The sequence below is a fragment of the Stylophora pistillata genome, chromosome 3, assembly GCF_964205215.1.
Source record: "Stylophora pistillata chromosome 3, jaStyPist1.2, whole genome shotgun sequence".
Taxonomy (NCBI): Eukaryota; Metazoa; Cnidaria; class Anthozoa; order Scleractinia; family Pocilloporidae; genus Stylophora; species Stylophora pistillata.
The window spans coordinates 26,912,449-26,935,010 of NC_142521.1; the positions used below are offsets into that span (position 1 = coordinate 26,912,449).

The 22,562-nt window shown below is 41.1% G+C and overlaps 3 protein-coding genes and 1 long non-coding RNA gene across 4 annotated transcripts; all 4 read right to left on the minus strand.

Annotated features, from left to right (window-relative positions):
* Positions 1–298: 298 nt before the first annotated feature.
* Positions 299–2,035, minus strand: LOC111338948 (uncharacterized). The gene has a single exon (XM_022945513.2). It carries the CDS (start codon positions 2,033–2,035, stop codon positions 299–301), a length of 1,737 nt encoding a protein of 578 aa, XP_022801248.2.
* A 51-nt stretch (positions 2,036–2,086) lies between these two features.
* On the minus strand, positions 2,087–6,259 carry LOC148735365 (uncharacterized). Its single transcript, XM_088752947.1, has one exon. The coding sequence runs from the start codon at positions 6,257–6,259 to the stop codon at positions 2,087–2,089; it is 4,173 nt and encodes a 1,390-aa protein (XP_088609073.1).
* A 271-nt stretch (positions 6,260–6,530) lies between these two features.
* On the minus strand, positions 6,531–7,226 carry LOC148735366 (uncharacterized). Its single transcript, XR_015998291.1, has 2 exons — positions 6,888–7,226; positions 6,531–6,705 (listed from the first exon to the last, which is right to left on the minus strand). It is a non-coding gene; the product is annotated as an uncharacterized LOC148735366 (long non-coding RNA).
* A 13,312-nt stretch (positions 7,227–20,538) lies between these two features.
* Positions 20,539–22,323, minus strand: LOC111338966 (piggyBac transposable element-derived protein 4). The gene has a single exon (XM_088752948.1). The coding sequence runs from the start codon at positions 22,321–22,323 to the stop codon at positions 20,539–20,541; it is 1,785 nt and encodes a 594-aa protein (XP_088609074.1).
* Positions 22,324–22,562: the final 239 nt, after the last annotated feature.

Sequence of the window (22,562 nt, forward strand, 5' to 3'; positions counted from 1 at the left end):
ATCAGTGATAAGAGCGGCGCGTTTAGTTTTATCATTGCCTTTCCAAATAAAACGGTACATCCGACTGTTGACCTCTTTGATTAAATCATCTGTGACTGTAATCAACGCCGCTTTACTCAAGACTTCAGGTATGTCGTAAAAACAGAGGGCGTTTTAAATCTAACATTCCGGCCCCTTAAAGCCTACAAGAGGCTTTACCAAATAACAGTAATAGGTTTGAAACGCCAACGTTATTGATTATGAAACTACAAACTATCATACTAATTACTAAGTGTCCATTACGATAATGTTTTCGCTTCTAATCCTTTTCTGCAAACTCTGCGGTCTCCAGCAGGACAATCTTGTCTATGGGTCGCACTAGCTCGAAGGTTCTGGTCTTGATCTTAGCAGAGTGTACTAGCCCGTCCTTCTGATTGTGGTAAACTTCGAGCACTCGCCCTAGCGGCCATACACTACGAGGCAGATTCTCGTCTAGTAGCAGAACAATGTCATTGACAGTTAGGTTTAAGAGTGGCTTATTCCATTTTTGGCGTTGCTGTAGGCATGGTAAATATTCTCTGGTCCAGCGGCGCCAGAACACGTTGCTTAGATATTGAACTTGGCGCCATCTGCGACAGCCGTAGTTATCATCTTTACAGAAAACTCCTGGGGGGATTGTCGTTCTAGCTCGGAGTAGCAGCAGATGGTTAGGTGTGAGAGCGTTGAGATCCTTCGCATTGTCAGACACTTTGGTTATCGGTCTGCCATTCACTATCGATTCGACTTCGCACATCAACGTACTTAGACCTTCGTCGTCTAAGACCTGTTGTTTCAGCAGTGCCTTCATAACTTTCCTCACAGTTCTGATACATCTCTCCCATACTCCGCCATGATGTGAAGCAGCCGGTGGATTGAATGTCCATTTAATCTCTTGTTGTAAGAGAAACTCATGGATCTGGTTTTGGTTCCATTCTTGGACCGCCTTCCGTAATTCTTTCTCGCCTTTAACGAAGTTTCCTCCGTTATCGGATCTTATTTCCTCTGGCCTTCCTCTTCTAGCAATGAAGCGTCGGGTGGCGTTGATAAACGATTCTGCATCCATAGAGTGGACAATCTCTATGTGGACTGCTCTTATGGTGAGGCACGTAAACAGGGCGCCGTACCTCTTAACGGTTGTTCGTCTGCGGCGTACTGTGAATGGACTGAACAAATCTACGCCTACATACGGAAAGGGTGGCTTGGAAGGTGTGACGCGGTCTCGAGGTAAGCTGGCCATTTTCTGTTGCATTACGGGGGCTTGGCGGCGCCGACAGCTGAAACAAGTGTGGATAATGTTGCGGACGCTAGATCGTGCTCCTAGGATCCAATACTTTGTTCTAATGAGAGACAGAGTATACTCGATTCCTGAATGGGCTGAGGCGCGATGGAAGTATTCGATAATCAATTTTGTGACATGGTGCTTCTTGGGAAGAATAATAGGATGCTTGGCGTCATTTTCTATGGGTGCGTGTTCCAGTCGTCCTCTTACACGTAGAAGTCCATTTTCCAAGACTGGATCAAGCTTGTAAATGGTGCTGTTCTTCTTTAGGTTGTTCCGATTTGCCCTTCCTTGAGTGACGTGGCGGACGCAGTTCAGGCTTGCCAACTCGTCTTTGAAGGTTTGCTTCTGAACGTATTTCAAGATTTCGATTTCGGCTTCATCAACTTCGCTGACGCTTAAGGGGGTTATGGTGCTATTATCGAGTTGTAGCTTGATGGTTTTGTTCGTGTTGCCGTGTTGACTTCGGTTTCGCAAAATATCTTTGTAGCGCAATATCCATGCTATGACCCTTTTCAGCCGAGACCATGACGAAATCTTTTCTATTGCATTGCCAATGTAATGGTAGGTCACGTTTGTCTTACTTGCAAACGTTTCTGCTGCCTTCTTGACTTCTGGATCATTATCGAAGACCTCGCCTAAGCTCTCCGGTCTTTGCGGCCAAAACTGCTCTGTCTTTTTCATGAACGGTGGTCCTTGCTTCCAGCGCTCATTTATAAGCAACTCATCTACTGTCATTCTTCTGGATGCTTCGTCAGCTGGATTAAGTGTGCCTTCAACGTACCTCCATTACTCAGCCGTAGACTGATCTAAAATGGCTGACACGCGGTTGGCAACAAAGATCTGGAATCTCTTATCCTTGTTCTCTATATAGCGAAGAACGCAAGTGCTGTCAGTCCAAAAGGTAGAGCTGTGTATGACTATGCCAACTTCTTGTCTGATCATGCGATCCAACCTCGTTGCTAAGACTGCCGCTGACAGTTCCATCCGCGGAATCGTCATTGCCTTGAGAGGGGCTAGTCTGGACTTTGCCATAATAAGCGAACAGTGAACTTCACCATGCGCATCAATTTGACGAAGATACGAGACAGCTCCGTAGCCTTGGCTAGATGCGTCGGAGAAATGGTGGAGCTCGCGGCGTTGTATGTTGGAACAGTTTGGTGGTTTGAAGCATCGCGGTATCTCAAACCCTTCTAATTTGGGGAGTTCCTTCAGCCATGATCGCCATTTTTGCTTGCAGGGTTCAGGAATCTGATCGTCCCATCCAAGGCCCTTGAGACACAGGTCTTGCTGGATTGCTTTAGCGGGTAGTATGCACGGTGAAATAAAACCGAGTGGGTCGTATACCGAGCAAATAATAGACAAAATTCCTCTTCTTGTGATGGGCCGCTCCTTTTCAACGATTTTGTAGCTGAATGTGTCCTTCTGCACATTCCATTGGACACCCAGGGCTCTCTCTGTGAGTGTTAGATTCTTACTTAAGTCGAAATCTTTGACAGAAGGTGCTCTTTCGTTTTCAGGAATGCAGTTGATCACGTCTCTTGAATTCGATATCCATTTGGTAAGGCGAAATCCTCCTTTGGACAGCATTTCACGGAGTTCTCCTACTAGTCGATTGGCTTCAGGATTAGTGGCGACTGACTTTAGACAATCGTCAACGTAGAAATTTCGCTTGACGGTCTCCACTGTGGTTGCGTCAAAGGCTGTCTTATTATCTTCTGCGGTTTTCTTCAAGGCAAAATTTGCGCAGCTTGGGGATGAGGCACCCCCGAACAAATGGACTAGCATTTGATACTCTTCAGGGTCTTTGTTTAGATCGCCGTCTGGCCACCACAAGAATCGCAGATAGTCGCAGTCGCTTGGGGAAACTCGTACCTGGTAAAACATGGCCTCGATGTCTGACATGAAAGCGATTTGCTCTTGCCGGAATCGTGTTAATACGCCCACAAGCGTATTTGTCAAATCCGGCCCCTGTAGCAGCTGGTCATTTAAGGAGGTACCTTGGAATTTAGCTGAACAGTCGAATACGACGCGAACTTTGTCAGGTGTCTGGGGGTGAAACACGGCATGGTGCGGTAAGTACCATACGTTTGAGTTGCTCAGGTTTTCCCTGCTGACCTTTCTCGTATAGCCCTTGACAATCAGGTCATCCATGAAGTCTCTATACTTCTTGTGTAAAACTGGATCTCTATAAAGACGTTTCTTCAGCGGATGTAGTCGCTGTTGTACTTGCGATTTATTGTTCTTCAGAAGTGGTGGATCGCTCTTCCATGGTAAGGCAATTTCGTAGTGGCCGTCCGACAGTTTTGCTGATCCTTCCATGATGTGTAGCGCTTTTCGGTCGTTTTGCGACATGGAGGCTTGAGGCTCGTAGCTGGAGTCGTTAAATTCTAAATTGCAGAAATCTTCAAATTGCTTGCTTAGCTTGGCGCTTGTGTCGATGAAGTTCGCAGTCGGAACCTTGCTTTCTTTTCTACCTAGGGGGCCATTTAATACCCAACCGAAAATTGTCGGTGTTGCGAAGGGACCACCATCTTCGCTTTCCCTAAACTCTTTTGGTTGGAGTGCTCGGGGAGCATCACTTCCGATGAGAAGACCAACTTCCGATTTTACGCTTTCCATTTTGATTCCTTTCAAGTGTGGCCAGCGATTCACATCTTCTTGTGTTCTGACAGTGTCACTTGAAACCGGTAGGCTGGGCGTAGAATATACCATTGGTAGCTCGACCAGGTTTTGCTCTCTCAGGTCGGACACTTCTAGATTTACCAGAGAACACTCGATCGACTGGTTAGACGTTTGCATGGTCGTTAGGGAGAGAGACGTTTTCTTACCCTTGGTGCCAAGTTTTTTGAGGAGATCTGTGCAGAACGACGTGTTTGAGCCTGAATCCAAAAAAGCGTGCGTTAGTACTTTCTTGTTGCTGCCTTTTACTTTAACTTTCACGGGGACTATTGACAGTCCTATCACATGGCCACTGGTTCCTTGAGATGCGCCGACGGAGCTTAAGTAACTGTTACTTGCTTGAGCTGCACTTAGAGTTGCCGGTGGTTCGGTTTGACTTTCTTTCCCACTCTGACCTGGTGGCATTTCTTTTGCATGTAGATAAGTTGAATGCTTCTTTGTGCATCCTTGAACGCGGCAAAAGCTCCGCTTTGGGCAGTCTTGAACGAAATGGCCAGGAACTAAACAGTTGATGCATAGCTTATTTGCGCGAACGAACTGATAGCGGTTGCTTATGCTTAGCTTCTTGAACTCTTCACATTGTGATAGCCAGTGGTTTCTTTTACATGAAGGGCATTTTAATTCCTTTCTTTCTTCTTTAGTGTTCGCCCGCTGTGAGGGGGGTTGGTTTAGTCCTTGCGTGGAGAAGGTTTTACCGTCTCGTCTGCCTCTAATGGTTGGTTTCGAATTAAAGGGTGGCCTCTGTTCACTGTGGACCTTGCTGAAAATGGGATGATTTGTCGCTCTTGATCTTGCTTCTACGAACTCTGATATGTCCTTCAGGTTGGGATCCCTATTTTCCTTCTGGGAGATCGCGTCCACAAGGTCACGCCATTTTAGCCTTAGTTGGTAAGGTAGCCGCTCCACGATTTTCCTTAAACTGTCAGGGTTTTCAAGACGGTTTAGGTAGCCAATCTCCTTGAGAGTATTTTGACAGCTGGTCAATAGTATCGAGAATTTCTGTAGGGAAGGTCCATCTTCCGCACGGATCGGCGCTCCATTAATTACGCGGTCCACGTACGAGGTGGCAATACTATATGGTTGCCCATATCGCTTTGCTAATAGCCGTCTAGCTTCACAATAGCCGATTTCATCAGGCATGGTGAGGCAGCTTCGCACAAGGTCTTGTACAGAACCACTGGTGTACTGTAGAAGGTAGTAAAGTCTTGTGCTAGAGCTTGAGGTCTTTCGCTCCACTAGGTTTTCGAAGGCCCGAACGAATTCGCAGTAATCGATGGGATTGCCAGAGAATACAGGGACTTCAGGTTGTGGTAGAGTTAATGCCATGATAGCTTCTTGTTGCTGGTGAAGTAAAAGCTGGATATCATCTTTCGGTGGAGTTGCTGGGGTGGGCTGAGGTTTAGAGTTTTGTCCAAACGTTAGCTCCTTCACGTGCTTTTTTCGCCATACGGGGGCTTCTGGGTTCAATCGCCATGCTGGTACCTCTGATTCTGCAACGGGCAGCACTGTGGGGTTAGAGGGTGCAGACTGTTCTGGGAGGTTCCCCGGCTCGGTAGCGTCAGCTACGGGTGCGACCTCGCCATTTTTCACAACCGTTCCGATTCTGTCGGGAGCTGGCACCGGCTCAGGATTGATTGTTGCTTGAGTTTCTTCCGTTGGAAAATAACTAGCGGCAATTTCCCTTTCTTCGGCTTGTGCAGAAACGAGTTCTTCGGCTTCTGCCTTTGCCAGTTCAGTTTCAAATTTTAACTTCGTTTTGCGTTGTCGTAACTTTAACTCTTCTTCTATTTCATGCAGCCGTTTGAGCGTAGCGGCTTCTGCTTCTAAAATAGCCCTTTTTGCTGCGGCCTTTGCTCTGGCACTGGCAGACGAAGTGCGTGACATTTGCAACGTGCGTGAAGAACGTGACGCTCGCGATACGAGTGAACGTGTGCCAACATTTGACACGCTGTCGTCTGGTGTAACTTGCGCTTGAAAAGAGCTTATCAGCCTTGTCACTTCGATACCTGTGAGCCAGACGACTACATTTTCTTGCAAGCCTTCCACTTGATCGAATACCGCATTAAAATACGACGTTGATTCCTCGATAGCCTCCTTTTCCGTTAGCTGACTATGAAATGTCTTATGCGTTGCCTCAAATTTTTCAAATGCTTCTTTCAGTTCATTTGTTTTCCTGTTCACTTCATCGACATTGTTTTTGTCCATCATTAGATCGGTAATTTCGTTAATCCTTCTAGTAACGACGCCTTTAGCTGTGGCGCGTGCCTTCTTTGTTTCCATTGTGATGAGAAGGATAGATTAATTCCGAGTTGATTGACGTGTTAACAATTTGGCATCCGGTAACCGCTTCCAGAAGCCGTGTCGAATTGCGTTTGCGTGATGTCCTCCAAAGTAGCTGTGAAATTTTCCTCACGTTTCGAGGTAGTTGCTTGCTCGCTGTTCAAACTCGAACTAATATAACTGCCAAGATCCTAAGGTTGCGTGTACTTAGAAACTCAACAATTACAGGGGTAGCAATGCGCGAGGCGATAGACAATTCGAACTCAACTCGTAGAATGACTAACACACGTTTAATCACAGTTCAAGATAGACGAATTACACTGGTTGCGACGATGATGACAGATCGTGAAAGTCACGGTAGCAAAGTTCGTGGTCGCGGAGAATAAAACGAAGTAGAGTAGAAATATAGGGTAGTTTAGTGTCGAATAGAGTCGTGTAGGTTCGAACTGAAAACGATAATTACATACAAAAAGCTAAGATACAACGTCAGCTACGTAGTCGTGTTACAAACAAAATTTAGGAAGACTTATAGACAATATTGGTTTCGTAGCATGACAACATTTCAACATTAAAAGACTAGTCATTTGACAATAATAATTCGAGTACCAAAAAAAAGGGAGAAACTTACTTTGGTGACGACTCGCACAGCAGAAAGTATAGCTCAAAAGGTAGCTTGTGGCAGATTGATCCTCTGATCGTAGTGGTTGCGGAATGACTCTCTCGCACGCTATCTTAAGTCGCCTTTTATAATGAGTGCATGCGTGTCTGTGCACAGGATGTTACTTAAAACTTGTAATGTACACCATATGGAAGTGTTAGCTCATTTCCTACGCACGAACTTAGCCTATAGTACACGCACGAATCTGCGAATTCCTAACTAATACGCAGCAAATTTTAGCACGCTTCATCGAAACTAGAACTAACGATTATTATTAGAATATGTCGTAAAAACAGAGGGCGTTTTAAATCTAACAAACGGTGATATGACATAGCATCTCTAAGGAAACAAGTCATGTCATCTGCAATAAGGGTTAGTTTGATTTCTTCCTCCTTAACCAATATACCTTTAATTTCATTGTCTTCACGAATTCAACAAGTGAGCACTTCAAGAGCAAGGATGAATAGAAAAGTTGACAAGGGGTCACCTTGCCTAACTCCGCATCTGACTGGGAACAGATCAGTAGCAAACCATTGTTTAGAACACAGCTGGACACATTAGTATAAAACGTGTTATCCACTGCAGAAAGCATGTTCCAAAATAATTTTTTTTCAAGACTTTGAGGAGGAAGGTATGATTTAAAGAGTCGAATGCTTTCTCAAAATCCACAGCCAGAAGGATACCAGAACAACCTGTAAATTGGGAAAATTCAAGTACGTCTTCAACTGTTCGAACTCCGTCCATAATTGATCTGTCTTTAATAAAGCCATTCTGGTTAGGGTGGATCAAATAAGATAGAATTTGTTGTAGCCTTCTTGCAATTACTTTGGATGCAATTTTAACATCAACATTAATTAAAGAGATTGGTCTCCAATTCTTTATAAAACGTCTGTCTTTGTCTTTCTTTTTTGTCAAAGTAATCATAGCCTGTTTCTGTGAATTGGATAGTTGTCCCTGTTCATGAGCAAAATTTAAAGCATTGACAAGGAACCTCCATATGAGATTCCAAAAGCCGAGGTAAAATTCCACAGTCAAACCATCATTTCCCGGTGCTTTGTTTTTCTGAACAGATTTTAAAGCTTCGAAATATTCATTAGTTGTAATATTGCTGTCCAAAAGCTCCTGCTGCTCGTCCGTCAGCATTTTAGTTTTAATATTCCAAAGGAATTGGTCAGTTGATATGCCATCACAATCGTGTAAACCTGTACTGTAGAGACTTCCATAAAAGTTTTGGATCTCTGTCATTATCTGTTTTGGATCAGCCGTGCATTCATCGTTTGTGACCACTAATTTTCTAACACTGCCTTTTTTCTTTCTATAATTTTCTAAATTCAAAAAAAATTTATTCCTTTTTTTCTGTGTTCATACCAATTTATTCTTGATCAGATAATTGCCCCTTGAGCTATATATTTATATTGTCTATCATATTCACTTTGCAGGATTTCCAGTTCACTGATGTTTTCTGGGTTAGGCTGTTCATCGCATTTTGCTGTGCATTTTTTTAATTTTTGTACCAACAGTGATAGTTTCACCCTTCGATTTTTAGCCTTCTGTTTGCTATAGGAAATTGTTTCATAGCGGATTTTGTACTTAATAAAGTCCCAAAGGACCCTTGGATCTTGAATATCTTTTCCTTCTTCCAGCCAGATGTTATATCTATCAGTTACTAATTTAATGTAATTTTCATATTCTAAAAGACTGGAATTAAATTTCCAAAAAGATAGACCTCTTCTTTTTTCTTCAATCCCATTTATATGCATTGAAATAGCGGAGTGATCGGTTCTTATTGCCGGAATAATATCTACATTCTCTACCTCTTCCTGAATACTACTGGTAATTAGCCAGAAATCTAGACGGTGTTGTATGACTGGGTTCTTTTGTCTCCACGTAAAACGTTTGACATCTGGATTTCTGACTCTCCATATATCAATCAAATCAAATGATGAACACAAATCCTCGATCTTTTTGCAAGATTCTTTCATTTGTGGCTTGCCTCCGGAACCATCCAAATTGGCATCAAGAATGACATTATATGACAAAATGATTTTCAGGGTCGTTGTACCAAACAAGCCTTTTTAAAAGATGAGGAACCCTTAGGCGAAGATCAATTTTTAAAAAGACTAGTCTGGCAACAGTTCGTGAAACAGCAGCAACACCAGGAAGCTGTGTGACATGTCGAATGTTCAAGCTGTTCACGAATTTCTCTACCACCGAATTGTATGCTAATTTTGGCAGTCTCAAGTCAATGCCTGCACAAGAAATGTTCCTGGGTAGCCATGTTTCTGACTCTGGGTCAAAGAGAGAAGATTGAGTTCTACACATGAGTCTATTTCCTGCATGACAGGTGATTTTTGTACTTTGTTGCCACCGCTTGTTTCACAGCTGTAGGTGATGTTTCATGTGCATTCATAGCATTGGAGAAAATTTTCTTGAGATGATTTCCTCTCGTACATAACAATTGATTCGGTTTGTTGGGGACAATTTGAAGAGAGATTTTCTGACATGTAGTTGTAGAATAATATAAACGCTTTAATTACGATCATCTCATACTTGTTGACAACCTCGGGCTTGACAAGCTCCAAGTACAAACATTTCCACCATTTGTGATATTTTGTGTTGTCTTGAATTATCTATGCCTACGGTAAAAACTGAATGAAAGAAACCTTGAATTAACAACTGATCTGGGTAGAAGGAAATTATGAACCTGGTACTTACATTTTCTGTGCAATGAACGGTAGGGAAAAAACAAAAGTGCAACAAGCATGGCATTTACAGTCCCCAACACGAAGCTATACACTTAAACCACACCATGTGCTTCTGAGCCACGTGACCTAATCTATACCAGTTCACAATTCGTTCATTTGGCCGCTAGTCGGCCCAAACACGGTTATAAGTTCCTTTGGGGCATTTGCAGCAATGCAATCCCAGGCACCATATAATGAACCAGTTTCTCCTCCATGTAAAAATGTCAGAGCCTTTTTGGTTTCTTTTCTTCACATGTATCTCGTGCTAGAACCAGAGTCAGTGATCATATTTTTCAAGGTACTGTTACTCTCTCTTTTTGCTTTGGAGAAATGCTTGTAGTCCAGGCCAAGTCCTAGAATCATACATTTTTGCTCTTCCAGCTTTTTTGTCAGGGTCAATAATTTATCTTGACCCTCTTTCACTGTTTCCTCCGACGTCTTAAATGGAGTTTGAAGTTTGGGGATTTTATCGTCTAAAGAACACAGCAGGAAGAATGTTACATACTAATATTGCAAATGTGATTGTACCTAGACTTTTAATTCTAAAACATCAGTCCTTACAAGCATATTTGCAAAAATATTATGAGAAAACCTATTTGATGTATATTTCAACACCACCCTCAGTGACTGGCTTGCACTAACACATCCTATACTCTACCATAAACCTCATTATTGTACACCAAGTGGCTTTAGTTAATGCACTGTAAAGTGCATACGAGTTATAAGTCAAGTATCTATTGTTGTGTGCGCGGTTGTACACAGAAGGAAACTGGGAGTTAAAACAAATCACTACGGCTGGCGCTGCTACGTCTACTGTAAGTAAAATTGTCCAGAAACTTGTCTTTGCGCAGGTCAGTGGTTCGCATCTAGCCATAGCGGGAAATCCTTCTACGCGAGTGGCAAGGTTTCAGTGTTGTCTGTGCTACGTGAACTTATCCCACTTCTTTCTTCACTTCATACATTCTCCTGAGCAATTTTAACTATTAAAATACACTTAACATCTTTTAAAATAAGTTATCATGAATATCTATCAAGCTTGCTGTTCCTTACCAAGTGAATCTGCCTTTATTTTTGCAGCTGGGTTTGTGAAAGGATCGAAGCAGTGTGCACATGGAGAAAGCAGCGAACAGCAGGAGAAATGCATAAGTAGCAAGTCTAACTTTTCCTTTTCAAACCTCAAAGAATACTTGAAATTGAAGTAGCTGAAGCTGAGGAATGATGAGGGTTATGAAGGACCATGTAGAAACTTTGCTTTGGTGTTTATAAGCTCCAAGCTGGCAATTTTACAACACCTAAGCTTAAATATTTTAATTCACTCATTCAATGTGCGCAGGATCGCTTACAATTTTTATCCAATTGTTGGAATCTATTAACAGCTGGTCAGACAGGAACGCATTTAATTACCATCTATTTTGAATTCGAAATTTCTGTATTGGCAAGGTTAAGCAAAGCACTTTAGCAGCATACAAAGGGCTTCTGTGCCCTTGGCTTTGCTCCACTGATTACAGGTAATCCAGTCTGGGATTTGAAGCGCTTGTGCGAGTGCAGGTATATCTCTCTTCTTCACTTGAAATTCTGCAAGGCATTCATCATCTTCCATTTCATCCAGATCGAAAACTGGATATACACTGTACGGTAGGTCTAAGCGTGGAGACTTGTACTGTTCGTACAAAACCAGGAGTTCTTCATCGTTAAGAATCCCTTGGTAATAGCAAAGTAAAATAAAATCCCTCGTCTCTTTGAACAAAGTGATTTAGAGCTTTTAGACGTGCAAAAACTACCGCGGAGACACTGATTGGTTTTAAACTTCTCAGCTGTACTAGGTTTGTAGTTTGCATTGCTTCAAGTTGAGTTTTGGTGGGAGTTACAGTTTGAAGATTGCCTAGTACACATGAAAAGTGGGCTAAGGGGTGTAAGTGGGAAAAACTCGTTTTAAGGGTTAGAAACCACTTTTAAATTGCCACAAGCTCGTTTAGGGGATCATAGAACCTATAGCATGAGTTTGAGGGAAATTAAAATTTTGACTAAAATGGCCATGCTACCCCTTGGCAAAAATTTCAAGATGGCAGACAAGATGGCGGACATAATCGGAGGTTCAGTCATTCCGTCCACTTTAACTTTCAAACCCTTCATGATCTATCTATAAAACTTGGCACACTGTTTCAACAAAGATCAAACTTTTGGAGCATCAAATTTCAGTTTATTTGATTGAAATACAACAGAGCTACGACAGTTGTAAGTTTGGCCATAGTCGTAACACTTACAAAGCACCCTTTAAGTTTGACAAGAGCCTACGGAGCACAAGTGTTGTTTGCTTATGGGGTGGGGTTGCTAACCCCACACCGAACCCTCCTCCTTTCTCATCCGGGCTTGGGACCGGCAATGGCAGAGTTAACAAACACTACACATACATGCCCTTCACGGGTGATTCAACTGGTACACAAGTGTACTAAGCAATAACCACCTCGATTCAAGGCCACAGGACAATATATACATTACACACAGCCCTTCACGGGTGACTCAACTGATACACAAGTCTACTAAACAGTAACCACTGCGACTCCAGGCCACAGGACAACATATGCATTATGCATTTGAAATAAAATTTTGTAGGACTGGTAGTAATTGTCTGGGTTACCAATCCCACAAACACAAAATAGCCTGGTGTTGTCATTGAAGGGTTCACCTGCTGTGACTGAAAGCAAATCGGGAACCCACCTCGCTTCCAAAGCTACATTCAACAAGACAACATATACATTACACACAAATGAAAGAAAAGAACACGAAAATGCAACTTGGCGATGTGGTGTGAATTACTCCTTGTCACAAGACCGAGGAAATTTGTGGGGCACTCCCCAGGGATTGGTTACCCCAGCTCGCGTTTAATCCCAGACAAATGCCTCGACTTGGATGAGAAGATGAAACAGGGACCACACAAACTTTTTTGGGGTTTTTTGTTTTTTGTTTGTTTGTTTTTTTTCAAAGAGGCCAGCTTCAACTCGCGAAGCTCCACCTTATCCCAAGCTAAAACTTGAACACACTAATTGCTGTTTTTTTTTAAGATCGTCTTGACCTTCTCGTAAGTGCGGCTGAAGGTGTTGCTATTTCTTATTTCTGAAAGGACGTCACTTTTCAATGAGATGTTCGCTATTTGCTCTTTGGTAGGACATCTTTGAAATGACGCAAATACCTTCTGCTAAAGCTTAGAATCAGAGGTTGACCACGTCTGGGGTTTAGAGGTGCTAGAGACCTGACCGGTGGATGTTTGGGTAATGCTGCCTACGTTGCTGTTTTCATCGTCCTCTTCAGCATCAAATGGGAAGACATCCTTCAGATTACGCTGGAATGACCTAGATTTTAAATATTTGACGTGTTTATAAACTGTGCTGACCATTCTTATGTCCTGGACATGCTCCATTAGGTGCATGCTTTCTCTCATAAGATTTCTGATGGTGGTGAAGGTCATCGCCGGGTTTATTTGTATTATATCAGCGAAAAGCAGGTCTACGTCAGTAGTCTGATCATCATTCAAGCTAGCTTGGGATTGCGATTGCAATTTTCTCGAATCTGGCTCTATAATACCACTACCTTCTCTAGGCTCTTTGTGACAGCATTAACTCTATTGACACTCTATGACAACACACTATTTCACAAAACACTGGCTCTGCCCTAAAAAAGGCTAACTCTAACCAATTGCAACTCCTTATAGATGTTTTAAAGAATGTTCTAGAATATTCCAGCGATTGGTAATACAACTATTTTTAGTATCATTACATTGCTATTACATAATAACAAATATGCTGACTAAGGGTTCTAGAAAGTTCCATTAAGAGTTCGTAATGAGTCAGCATGACTAAGTGTTCCAGAAACTTCCTCAGTTCTATTGTTAGTAATTATGTAACACAACGCTTTCTAGAAGATATGAGCACTCTCCATAACAGTTAAAACACAAGGTTAAAGTTCCAAAATGCATCATCACTTACGTTTGTTGACCATGGTACCTTGGCATACACAACTTTGATATGAGAATCAGCATCAGCCTTAGGTGCTATAAAGGTATTGCCATAGTAACATGATCTTTTTTGTCAGTTTATAACAATAATTATTTTCAGTAGTATACATGTAAGTCATAGAAATTACCCTGAATGAGACTCAGAATATCTTTTATGTGCAATCCATAGAAGTTACAGCAATATGATTTCTGCCTGTTTACATTCTAAAAACTGTAAGTTAAGATGATGTCCAGGGCTTGACACTAACACTAACCCTTGACACTAACCCTTTTCAGTTGGAAAGTACATAAATTTACCTAATATGTTACTTAATAACAACAACAAGAACAATATTAATACAAAGAACATGTACACTGCAGTACAATTGATGCTGTTTGGTAATTTTTCATTGCCAGAACCAGTAAAACTATAATTAGCAAAACCTCATTATGCAGTTGATTTCTAAAATTAGAGCTTTGACTTTGAACCCTTCAGTTTAACACCATTGTCATCCCCAGAGCCGATGATCCATTTCGGCTGCGCTAAGGATGGAGACCTCTGGCTGCCTCCAACACTGGAAGTCTGTGATTTATGGACTCATTGTCAAATTTGACAAATCTGATTGGCTGAAAATACATAATAAGTACTCAGTGCATGCTCAGAAATCGGGAGCAGCCAGAGGTCTCGATCCTTGGCGCAGTCTGGAGGGAAGAATTGTTTAACACAATTGTGCCATTTAAAATAAATTATCATTTACACTCCAGAGGATTGATAACAGTAGCTTTGTTTCCATCAACATGACAAGAATGCTGGTCCAATGTACATGTGAGACATACCATCCAAGATAGACTTTTATAACTTCTGCTTCATACATGCAAAACTTCCACTCTTTAAAAGAGCAGCTGAAAGTGGTGGGGGTAATGGCTGGTGCGCATGAGCATGTCAAAAGCATAATAAACTCATGGCATTGTACATGTAGATACAGACTAAATAAGAAAGAGATAATGTAAAAATATCTTGCACCTGAAACAGAACAAATGCAAATTAAAAGAAACTAAAATAGAAATAGTTTCACCCAATGTATTGTATCTTATAAATTAATTTTAACATAAAAACTAAGATGTTTCGAATGGGATGAAGTGTCCTGACTCTGTCTGCAATGGCCTTTATGCATCAGTCCCCTGTTAGCTGCATTGCTGATGCTCATGATCCAAGACAAGAAAGTGGCATGGTCTTCTGGATCACATGTTTGCAATTAATTAATGGAAAAGTGATGTTTTATAGTATTTACATTTAATTGTCTTGAAATAGCAGTGTAAGATACATAAATTATTTAACACTAACCCTTCCTTTTGACTGTGAAAAATCTCCAAAGGCTTTCAAGAATGAGACTTCTGAAGTACCAGGTATTCTCTTTTGAAGGAAGTCCCTCTGTCAAAGTAAATCCTGGTCAAATAAATAATTGGAGTCCTTTGGACTTCCTGGCCAGTATCCAGCTTCAATTGTATTTTCCAAAGACCATGGATTAATTTTGTAGCCACAACCCCTGCAGGTGATAGTGCAATTATTGAAGTCAAAACGGCCTATTGAAAAAAGTAAATGATGTCACTTTAAGTAACCACACAAGGGATGGCCTCCCTCCTCCCTCTCTTGTAACTGTCTGTCTATACCAGCATGTTAAATAAGATTACTCTTTTGGTTCACAACAACAATGGATCCACCTGAAGGATTAACTGTCAAAGTATCCTCTTGCTCACGCTTTGGGCACATTTTAAAGTTATTGAAGACAAAACATTTCCCTGATTAAAAGAAATACTTCATGAGACAATGTATCAGTTCAGTAGGGAAAAAGAAATTATGCAATTAAAAGTAGTCTATCGAAAGGTACAGGTATTGCTGGTTAAGAGCTTGGATTGAATATATTTATGATTTAATCTATCAACAAGAACAAAAATAAATGTCTATGACAATAAGAAGCCTAAAAACATTAAAGTAGGTAAACTAACTAGTCTGCAGCAGCCTCCCATCTTCATTCACTTTGACAGTAGGAAGTATGTGCCTGTAGAAATCATCCGCGAAAAGGTTCCCTGTCATGGGAAAGGAGGTCTTGGTGGCTCATGACATCACATTCACTGCACATATTCTTTCCACCGCACTCTATGCATCCGACATCACATTTTCCCTTGGCACAAATGGCACACAACCGGCTTAACATATGCGACCCTTGAGTACACAGAATGGACTTTAAAAACAGCTCCCTTGATGACTCCCAGTAGTCATTGAAACTGTCCATCCTCTTTTTGCAGTTATTTTCCAGGCTCTGGAACAATTCAAGAACTTCCTGGTATTTCAGCAGAGTAAATTGAAGTTCATTGTCTGTATGAAGACAAAAATCTAACTTTTAGCTTTAAACATGTAAATGAATGGAGAGATGTGCACTACCATATTTATTTGTCTATAAGCCGAACTTGGCTATGAGCTGAGACCCTAAACTTTGGTCTGTTTTAATCGGGAAGGTTCTTAAAACATGTAAATGGAAAAAACTCAGCTATAAGCCAAGACCATATTCAGAGAACTTCATTCTCAAACAAACTGAAATGAATGTAGAAGCTTTAAAAAAGAAAAGTCTTGAGAGCTCAAGATTTCAGCGAAACATACAACGATGGTCTGTTAAACTCTGAAATATGCACAGCTGGATAAGAGATAACTTGGTAAGTTTTCTTTTTGCCTGATCATAAACTTCAATACCATAGTATGTGACAAGTTTGTTTCCCAATTGTGGGGATGGACAATTCTGATTGGTCAGTTTCGAAATCATCACAACACTTTCACAAGATCTCTACACTTGTTCAAAACCTGTGGAATCTTTAACACTCTAGATAGCACAGAAGATGGAGCAATCTGTTAGGAAGAAACAGGGGAAACTAGCGGATCAGGAGGAGATAGACGAAAATTAGATGACAACACTGAGGATGAACAATAAGCCATATTTACTATACGCCAAAAACAGTAAATGGCTCCTTGGAAACCATCACAAATAAAAGTCCATGACCAACTTCAACTTGTTTCATTATTTATTTCTGCATGTTATATCTTGACTTATAGACGAATATGTGTATGCTTCCTTTTAATCTGCTATTTTGGAAAAATTATATTTTGAAAAACACTTGGCTATAAGCCACGAACCCTTCTCTAGCTCAAATTTTAGAGATTTTGGGAAAGTGGTGTGAAAAAATCACTCGGCTTATAGACGAATACATACGGTAACTTTACTTTTCACGTCTTATGAGCCCTAGTTCAACACAGGCTGTTCTGATTATGCACCACACATATAGGCTCAGTTAACCTTGATTGTCTGTATTTTAGTGTCACATAGAACTGACCTTTCACAGGCAGTTGAGCGTTTCTAGGACCGCATAGAACATGGGATGTCTTGGTTAATTCAATATCTTGTAGCCACTGGACATCATCGCTAAGAACAGTTACTGTGCCTTTCTCGGATAAAGTTTCTTGCTGAGACAGACAGACAGGAAATGGCCCATCTTTTGCAGTTACCCCAAATAGTGTCTTGAGCTGGGCAATACTTCCTGTCATTGTTCTGGCATCCACACTAAAAACAGGGATGGTCATTCTTAGAGGGCTCTTTCATGGATCCTTCATTTCAGTTATGTGCAGATTGGTTGTTTATTGCGTTTTGCTTGTTGTGACTGCATGGCTGACTAACATAATGAACTTAGTTTTAAGTTTCTACCCCACAAACAAGGATTCAATTTTTTTTTCTCATTTCAGCTTGTCTGCTAATGCAAGCAGCATCCGTGAGAGTGAGGTCAGATTTAACTTGTAGGTGGTCAGACAGTGCATCATCAAGGAATCCAACAATAATTTTGTCTCTTTTTAGTTCATCCTTCAGAGTTCCGTACTAACAATTTTTCGGTGAGGCAGTATAAGTCTTGAATAAAGGTTTCCATGGATTTATTAGGGTTTTGTCTTTGTTGATTGAACCATGCTCGTTCAATGATAACATTGTGGCAGCTGCAAAATAACCATTGAGGGCTGTTTTGATTTCATTAAAGGAAATGGTTGCTTCATTTATGCTTAGCATTTTGACAATGTCAATCTGCACAATCTCCCATTGCAAAGAGAAATGTTCCCACCAGTTCCTGGTTTGGTTTATTTTGAAAACCAGAAACGATATGATAGTGCTCAAAATGTCTAAGCCATTTGGGCCACATGTCTGCTTGATTTGGGCTGTTGTCTACTTTGAACTTGCTCAGGAGTAGGAGAGAGGTTAGATAGATAGATGATAGATGATAGATAGTTTATTACCAAATAAAATACATTGCAGCCATAGGCTGAATTGCGTGCTTTTCACAATCTTTGATTATATAAGACTATATGTGACCTCTGACGGGAAAACATTCCGAACGGTTAGCCGTTTTTATACGGATAGCCGTTCACCAGGCGTTTGAATGGATTGGCATGCCGTTCGAACGCCTCAAGCTATCCGTTCTTGAATATTCATCATCCGTTTGAACCGTTTGAGCTATCCGTTCAAGAAATTTCACCGTCCGTTCGAACGCCTCCAGCTATCCGTTCTTGAATATTCATCATCCGTTTGAACGCCTCTAGCCATCCGTTCTTGAATATTCATCATCCATTCGAACGGTTCGAGCTATCCATTCAAGAAAATTCATCATCTGTTCAAACGCCTCGAGCTATCCGTTCTAAAAATTTTATCATCCGTTCGAGCGACTTGAGCTATCCGTTCAAGAAAATTCATCAGCCGTTCGAACGCCTCGAGCTATCCGTTGTAAAAAATCCCTCACCGTTTGAACGCCGTTCACCGTTTGGTTACTCAATTGTTCATTAGGCTGTTGTTATCTGTAAGCGGAATACCAACCTCGCGCTAATGTGTGACCTCTCATGGAATTCGTCAATTCTGCAAGCCAGGTACCGAAGATCTGGTTGCACGAGTGCCGTGAAACAACGACATTGCTGCCGTCAACCTGAATGAATAATAATAATAATAATAATATTAAAATTTATAGTGCGCAAATTCCATAAAATGTTCAAATGCGCATTACAAGATTAAAAATTACCATTAAAATAGACTTACAATAATTTTAAGAAACAATTAAAAGTAAACTTAGAATGGCTAAAAAAGCTATAAAAATGCACTACGAAAAAGGTGAGTCTTAAGTTTAGCTTTAAAAATATTTACTGTTCCTGCGCTCCTAATATCCAGCGGTAGTTCGTTCCATAGTTTCGGAGCAGCACAGGTAAAGGAACGGTCCCCCAGTGTAGCTTTCGATTTAAATGATGGATGGCTAAGTAAAAGCTTATCGCTGGAATTTCTTAAATTATATTTGGAGGGGGGTCTAAGGGAAATAAGAGAGGATAGATAGGAAGGGGCTAAAAAATTAAGAATCTTAAAAGTAATTAACAATATTTTAAACTCAATTCTATATCTAATTGGTAACCAGTGTAACTTAAAAATTAAGGGCGTAATATGACAAAATTTCTGTTCTTTAAGAATAAGTCTGGCACAAGCATTCTGTACTTGTTGCAGCTTATTCAACAAGCAGTCCGGTAGTCCATATAATAGGCCATTACAATAGTCCAGGCGGCTCGTTATGAATGCATGGAGAAGAGTTTCAGTTGACTGCTGTGAAAGGTACTTTCAGATCCGACGAATATTATAAATGTAGTAAAATGAAGAGGCACAAATTTTCGTGATGTGTGTTGCCATGGAAAGCCTTGAATCAAACCAGGAACCAAGATTTCTCGCAATTGGCACGGGGTGTATGTCTGAGTCGCCCACACGTATACTGATATTATCGAGCTTTCCCAGCTGTTGTGATGTGCCAATGATAAGGAATTCAGTCTTGTCGTCATTTAATTTAAGATCATTATTCAACATCCAAAGACGAATGTCTCTGATGCAGTCCTCCATACTCCTCACTACAGCAAGTTGTTCAGCTCTGTCGTTGGGACTAAATGAGATGTAAACTTGTGAGTCATCAGCGTAACAATGAATCGTGGGCAAATGATATTCAATGATCTCAAAAAGCTTGCTCGTATACAACGAAAACAATAACGGACCCAGACAGGAACCTTGAGGCACACCGCATTCTAATTTAAAAGGTTCCGATAGCGAATCGTTAATCATGATCCGTTGAGTTCTACCAGACAAATAGGACGTAAACCAGGAGAGGGCTTTCCCCTGTATACCAAATGATGACTCAAGTCGACGTAGCATGGTGTCGTGATCAACTGTGTCGAAGGCAGCACTTAAATCAAGCAGAATAAGTAGAGTAACACGTTGACTGTTCATGTTAAGGAGAATGTCATTCGTAACCTTAACCCTTTGGGACCTGAATTAATTTTTGAGTTTACACAAGTTTCTTAGTTGTAATTTTTAAAAAAAATCATAAAAAATTTAATAATAAAGATAAGTCCCTGAAACTTGGTCATAGTCTTGATTAATAAATGTACAATACAAATTCATACTTATTCGATGATTATGTTTGGTTTGACAGCTGTCAGATGACGTGAAATATGATCTCAACTGTCACAAAACAATGCTTGACTGACTTTGGAAGAAGCACAATTCTTTCTGATTTGAGAGAAAAATTCTGAAATGTTGCTTAAAATAAAGAGTAGTTTATACTGATGATTTTGACTCCTAACTTGGTGTTCTGGTTCATAATGGTTTCTTCTATATGTCGATTTTGTCACGGCATGTGTCACGTCACGCAATCACCTAAATTAATGTTCACTGAATAATAAAAAAAACTTTGTTTCTGAAAGTGTTTTCATGTCTTTAAAGCTAAAAAGTATCTAAAACTGAACTAACTTAATGCCTGTTCTTCACATTGTTGAAATTCAAGGCTGATGGAACACTCTGAAGCAAGGTGCCACACACAGGCCGACGTCACAATCCGGACAAAAGTAGCTGGTCTTCTTCACTATTCCCCGGTCATAGCACACTTTGCATCTTCTTTCCTTTCTCTTGCCACTTTCATTTAAGGGCAAGAAGTCTGGGAAGTGCCTCTCAATGTAGCGAGCAAGCTGGGGCCCTTCATCAGAAGGCCGTCCCCTCTTTCCACGTGAGCAGAAATTGCCAACAAGCTGCTTGGCAAGGTCAATTCGAAATTTCTTCAGGTTTCTTGACGCGCAATGTGGGGATTCCTGATACAGAACAAAACTGTTGAAAATTGCCCTGTCAATTAAATCATAGAAGATCCTACTCCACCATTTCTTCCCTGCAACAGGGATCGTGTAGTAGGACTTCATCTGATCATTTCTGTCGACACCCCCCATATGGGCATTGTAAGATGACACTGTTTCGGGGCAGGGAACCTGCTCAACAGTGCCATCTTTCTTCCTCCTGTTGACTGTTGGCAGGTCATCTGATGGAGCTTTTTGGTTTGTGCCTGCTGCATGCACAGCTTTCTTGTCCATCCATGTCAACGCCAGCATGGGACCTTTCATTCTCCAAATAATGTCCCCTCTTTGCATGCGTTTTATGGCAGCTTTGTCGAACAGTTCTCTTGGAAAGCCTTTGCGACCTGACCTCAGGGTACCACAGCAAAGAATCTTGTTCTGGTACAAATCTTCAATCAAATTTGCTGAGGTAAAGAAATTGTCACAGAATATAATGTACCAATTCCCTTTTATGTGCTGACACAAATTTGAAACTACAGTGTATCCAAGTCCATGTTCAACACCTTGACGTGACTTCCCAGTATATATAGAGAATTCGCACAGGTATCCATTAGAACTGTCAGCCCTGCACCACATTTTTATGCCTCTCTTTATGGGCTTCATTGGCATGTACTGTTTCAACGATGTTTGCCCCTTGTACTTGATCATGGCCTCATCTATTGCCTGCTCTCGATGAGGATTGTAATTCATTCTAAACTTTGTGTTCAGATTCTCCATAAAACTCCTCACCTTGAACAGCTTATCAAAGTTTTCATCGCCACGTTGGGGCATTTGTGAATTGTCACACAAATGAATATTGTAATATATGTCTAAAAATCTGTCCCTGGCCATGACTTTTGAGAAAGCTGGGACTCCTAATACCCAGTCAGTTGACCAGTAATCTCTCAAACTAGGTACCCGGTGAATACTCATGGCAATAAGAAGTCCAAGAAAAGCTTTCAGTTCCTCTAAAGAAACCTCTTTCCATGAATTTGGATCCTTTTGCCTCTGTGTCATTGTCTGGCGGGCATAGCGATTTGTTTCCCTTATGATAATTCCCAGAATGTGGTTATCAATAAACAGCTGGAAAAAATCAAGAACCAAACTACCTCTTGGTAGCGGATTCACTTGTCCTACAGGCTGAGTAAATCCTGGAATATCCACATCACTTGCTTTTCTGCTCCACTCGTACTCATTTACACATGAATTTCTTGGCCTACCTCTAGCAGCACTTGCTTCAGCAGCAGGTGATTCTCGAATGTCAACTGCAGCCAAAGTAACTTCTTCTTCATTATCACCAATTTCCATGTCATGATCTGGAAAGAAATTGCCCTGGTCGTCGTCGGATTCTTCATCTTCAAACCCTTCAATGTCTGAGTTCAAGCCATCATCGGGAATGTCGAAATTATCATCTAAATACTCCAATATTTCGTCCACAGTATACGTCCTTGAGTGTGACGCCATTTGCAGAAGCCCTTTAAATGTTCCTGCGAAATTTACTAGTCGAAAACTCGAGAAAAATTGACAAAATTCGGATGAAAATGAACAAGAAACGCTTCGAAACGAAAGATCCAAGATGGAGACTTGATTTTATAACCGTTTGAGGACTGGGAACTAAAAACAGAGTATCCGCTGGGCAGAATTGTGGCGCGTGATTTGTATGGCCGATATATCGGCCATCCGGTCACAAAGGGTTAAGGAGT

Bases quoted from the DNA above. Each gene is read 5' to 3' on its own strand.
- LOC111338948 (XM_022945513.2), bottom strand. From the start codon at position 2,035: ATGACAGTAGATGAGTTGCTTATAAATGAGCGCTGGAAGCAAGGACCA.
- LOC148735365 (XM_088752947.1), bottom strand. From the start codon at position 6,259: ATGGAAACAAAGAAGGCACGCGCCACAGCTAAAGGCGTCGTTACTAGA.
- LOC111338966 (XM_088752948.1), bottom strand. From the start codon at position 22,323: ATGGCGTCACACTCAAGGACGTATACTGTGGACGAAATATTGGAGTAT.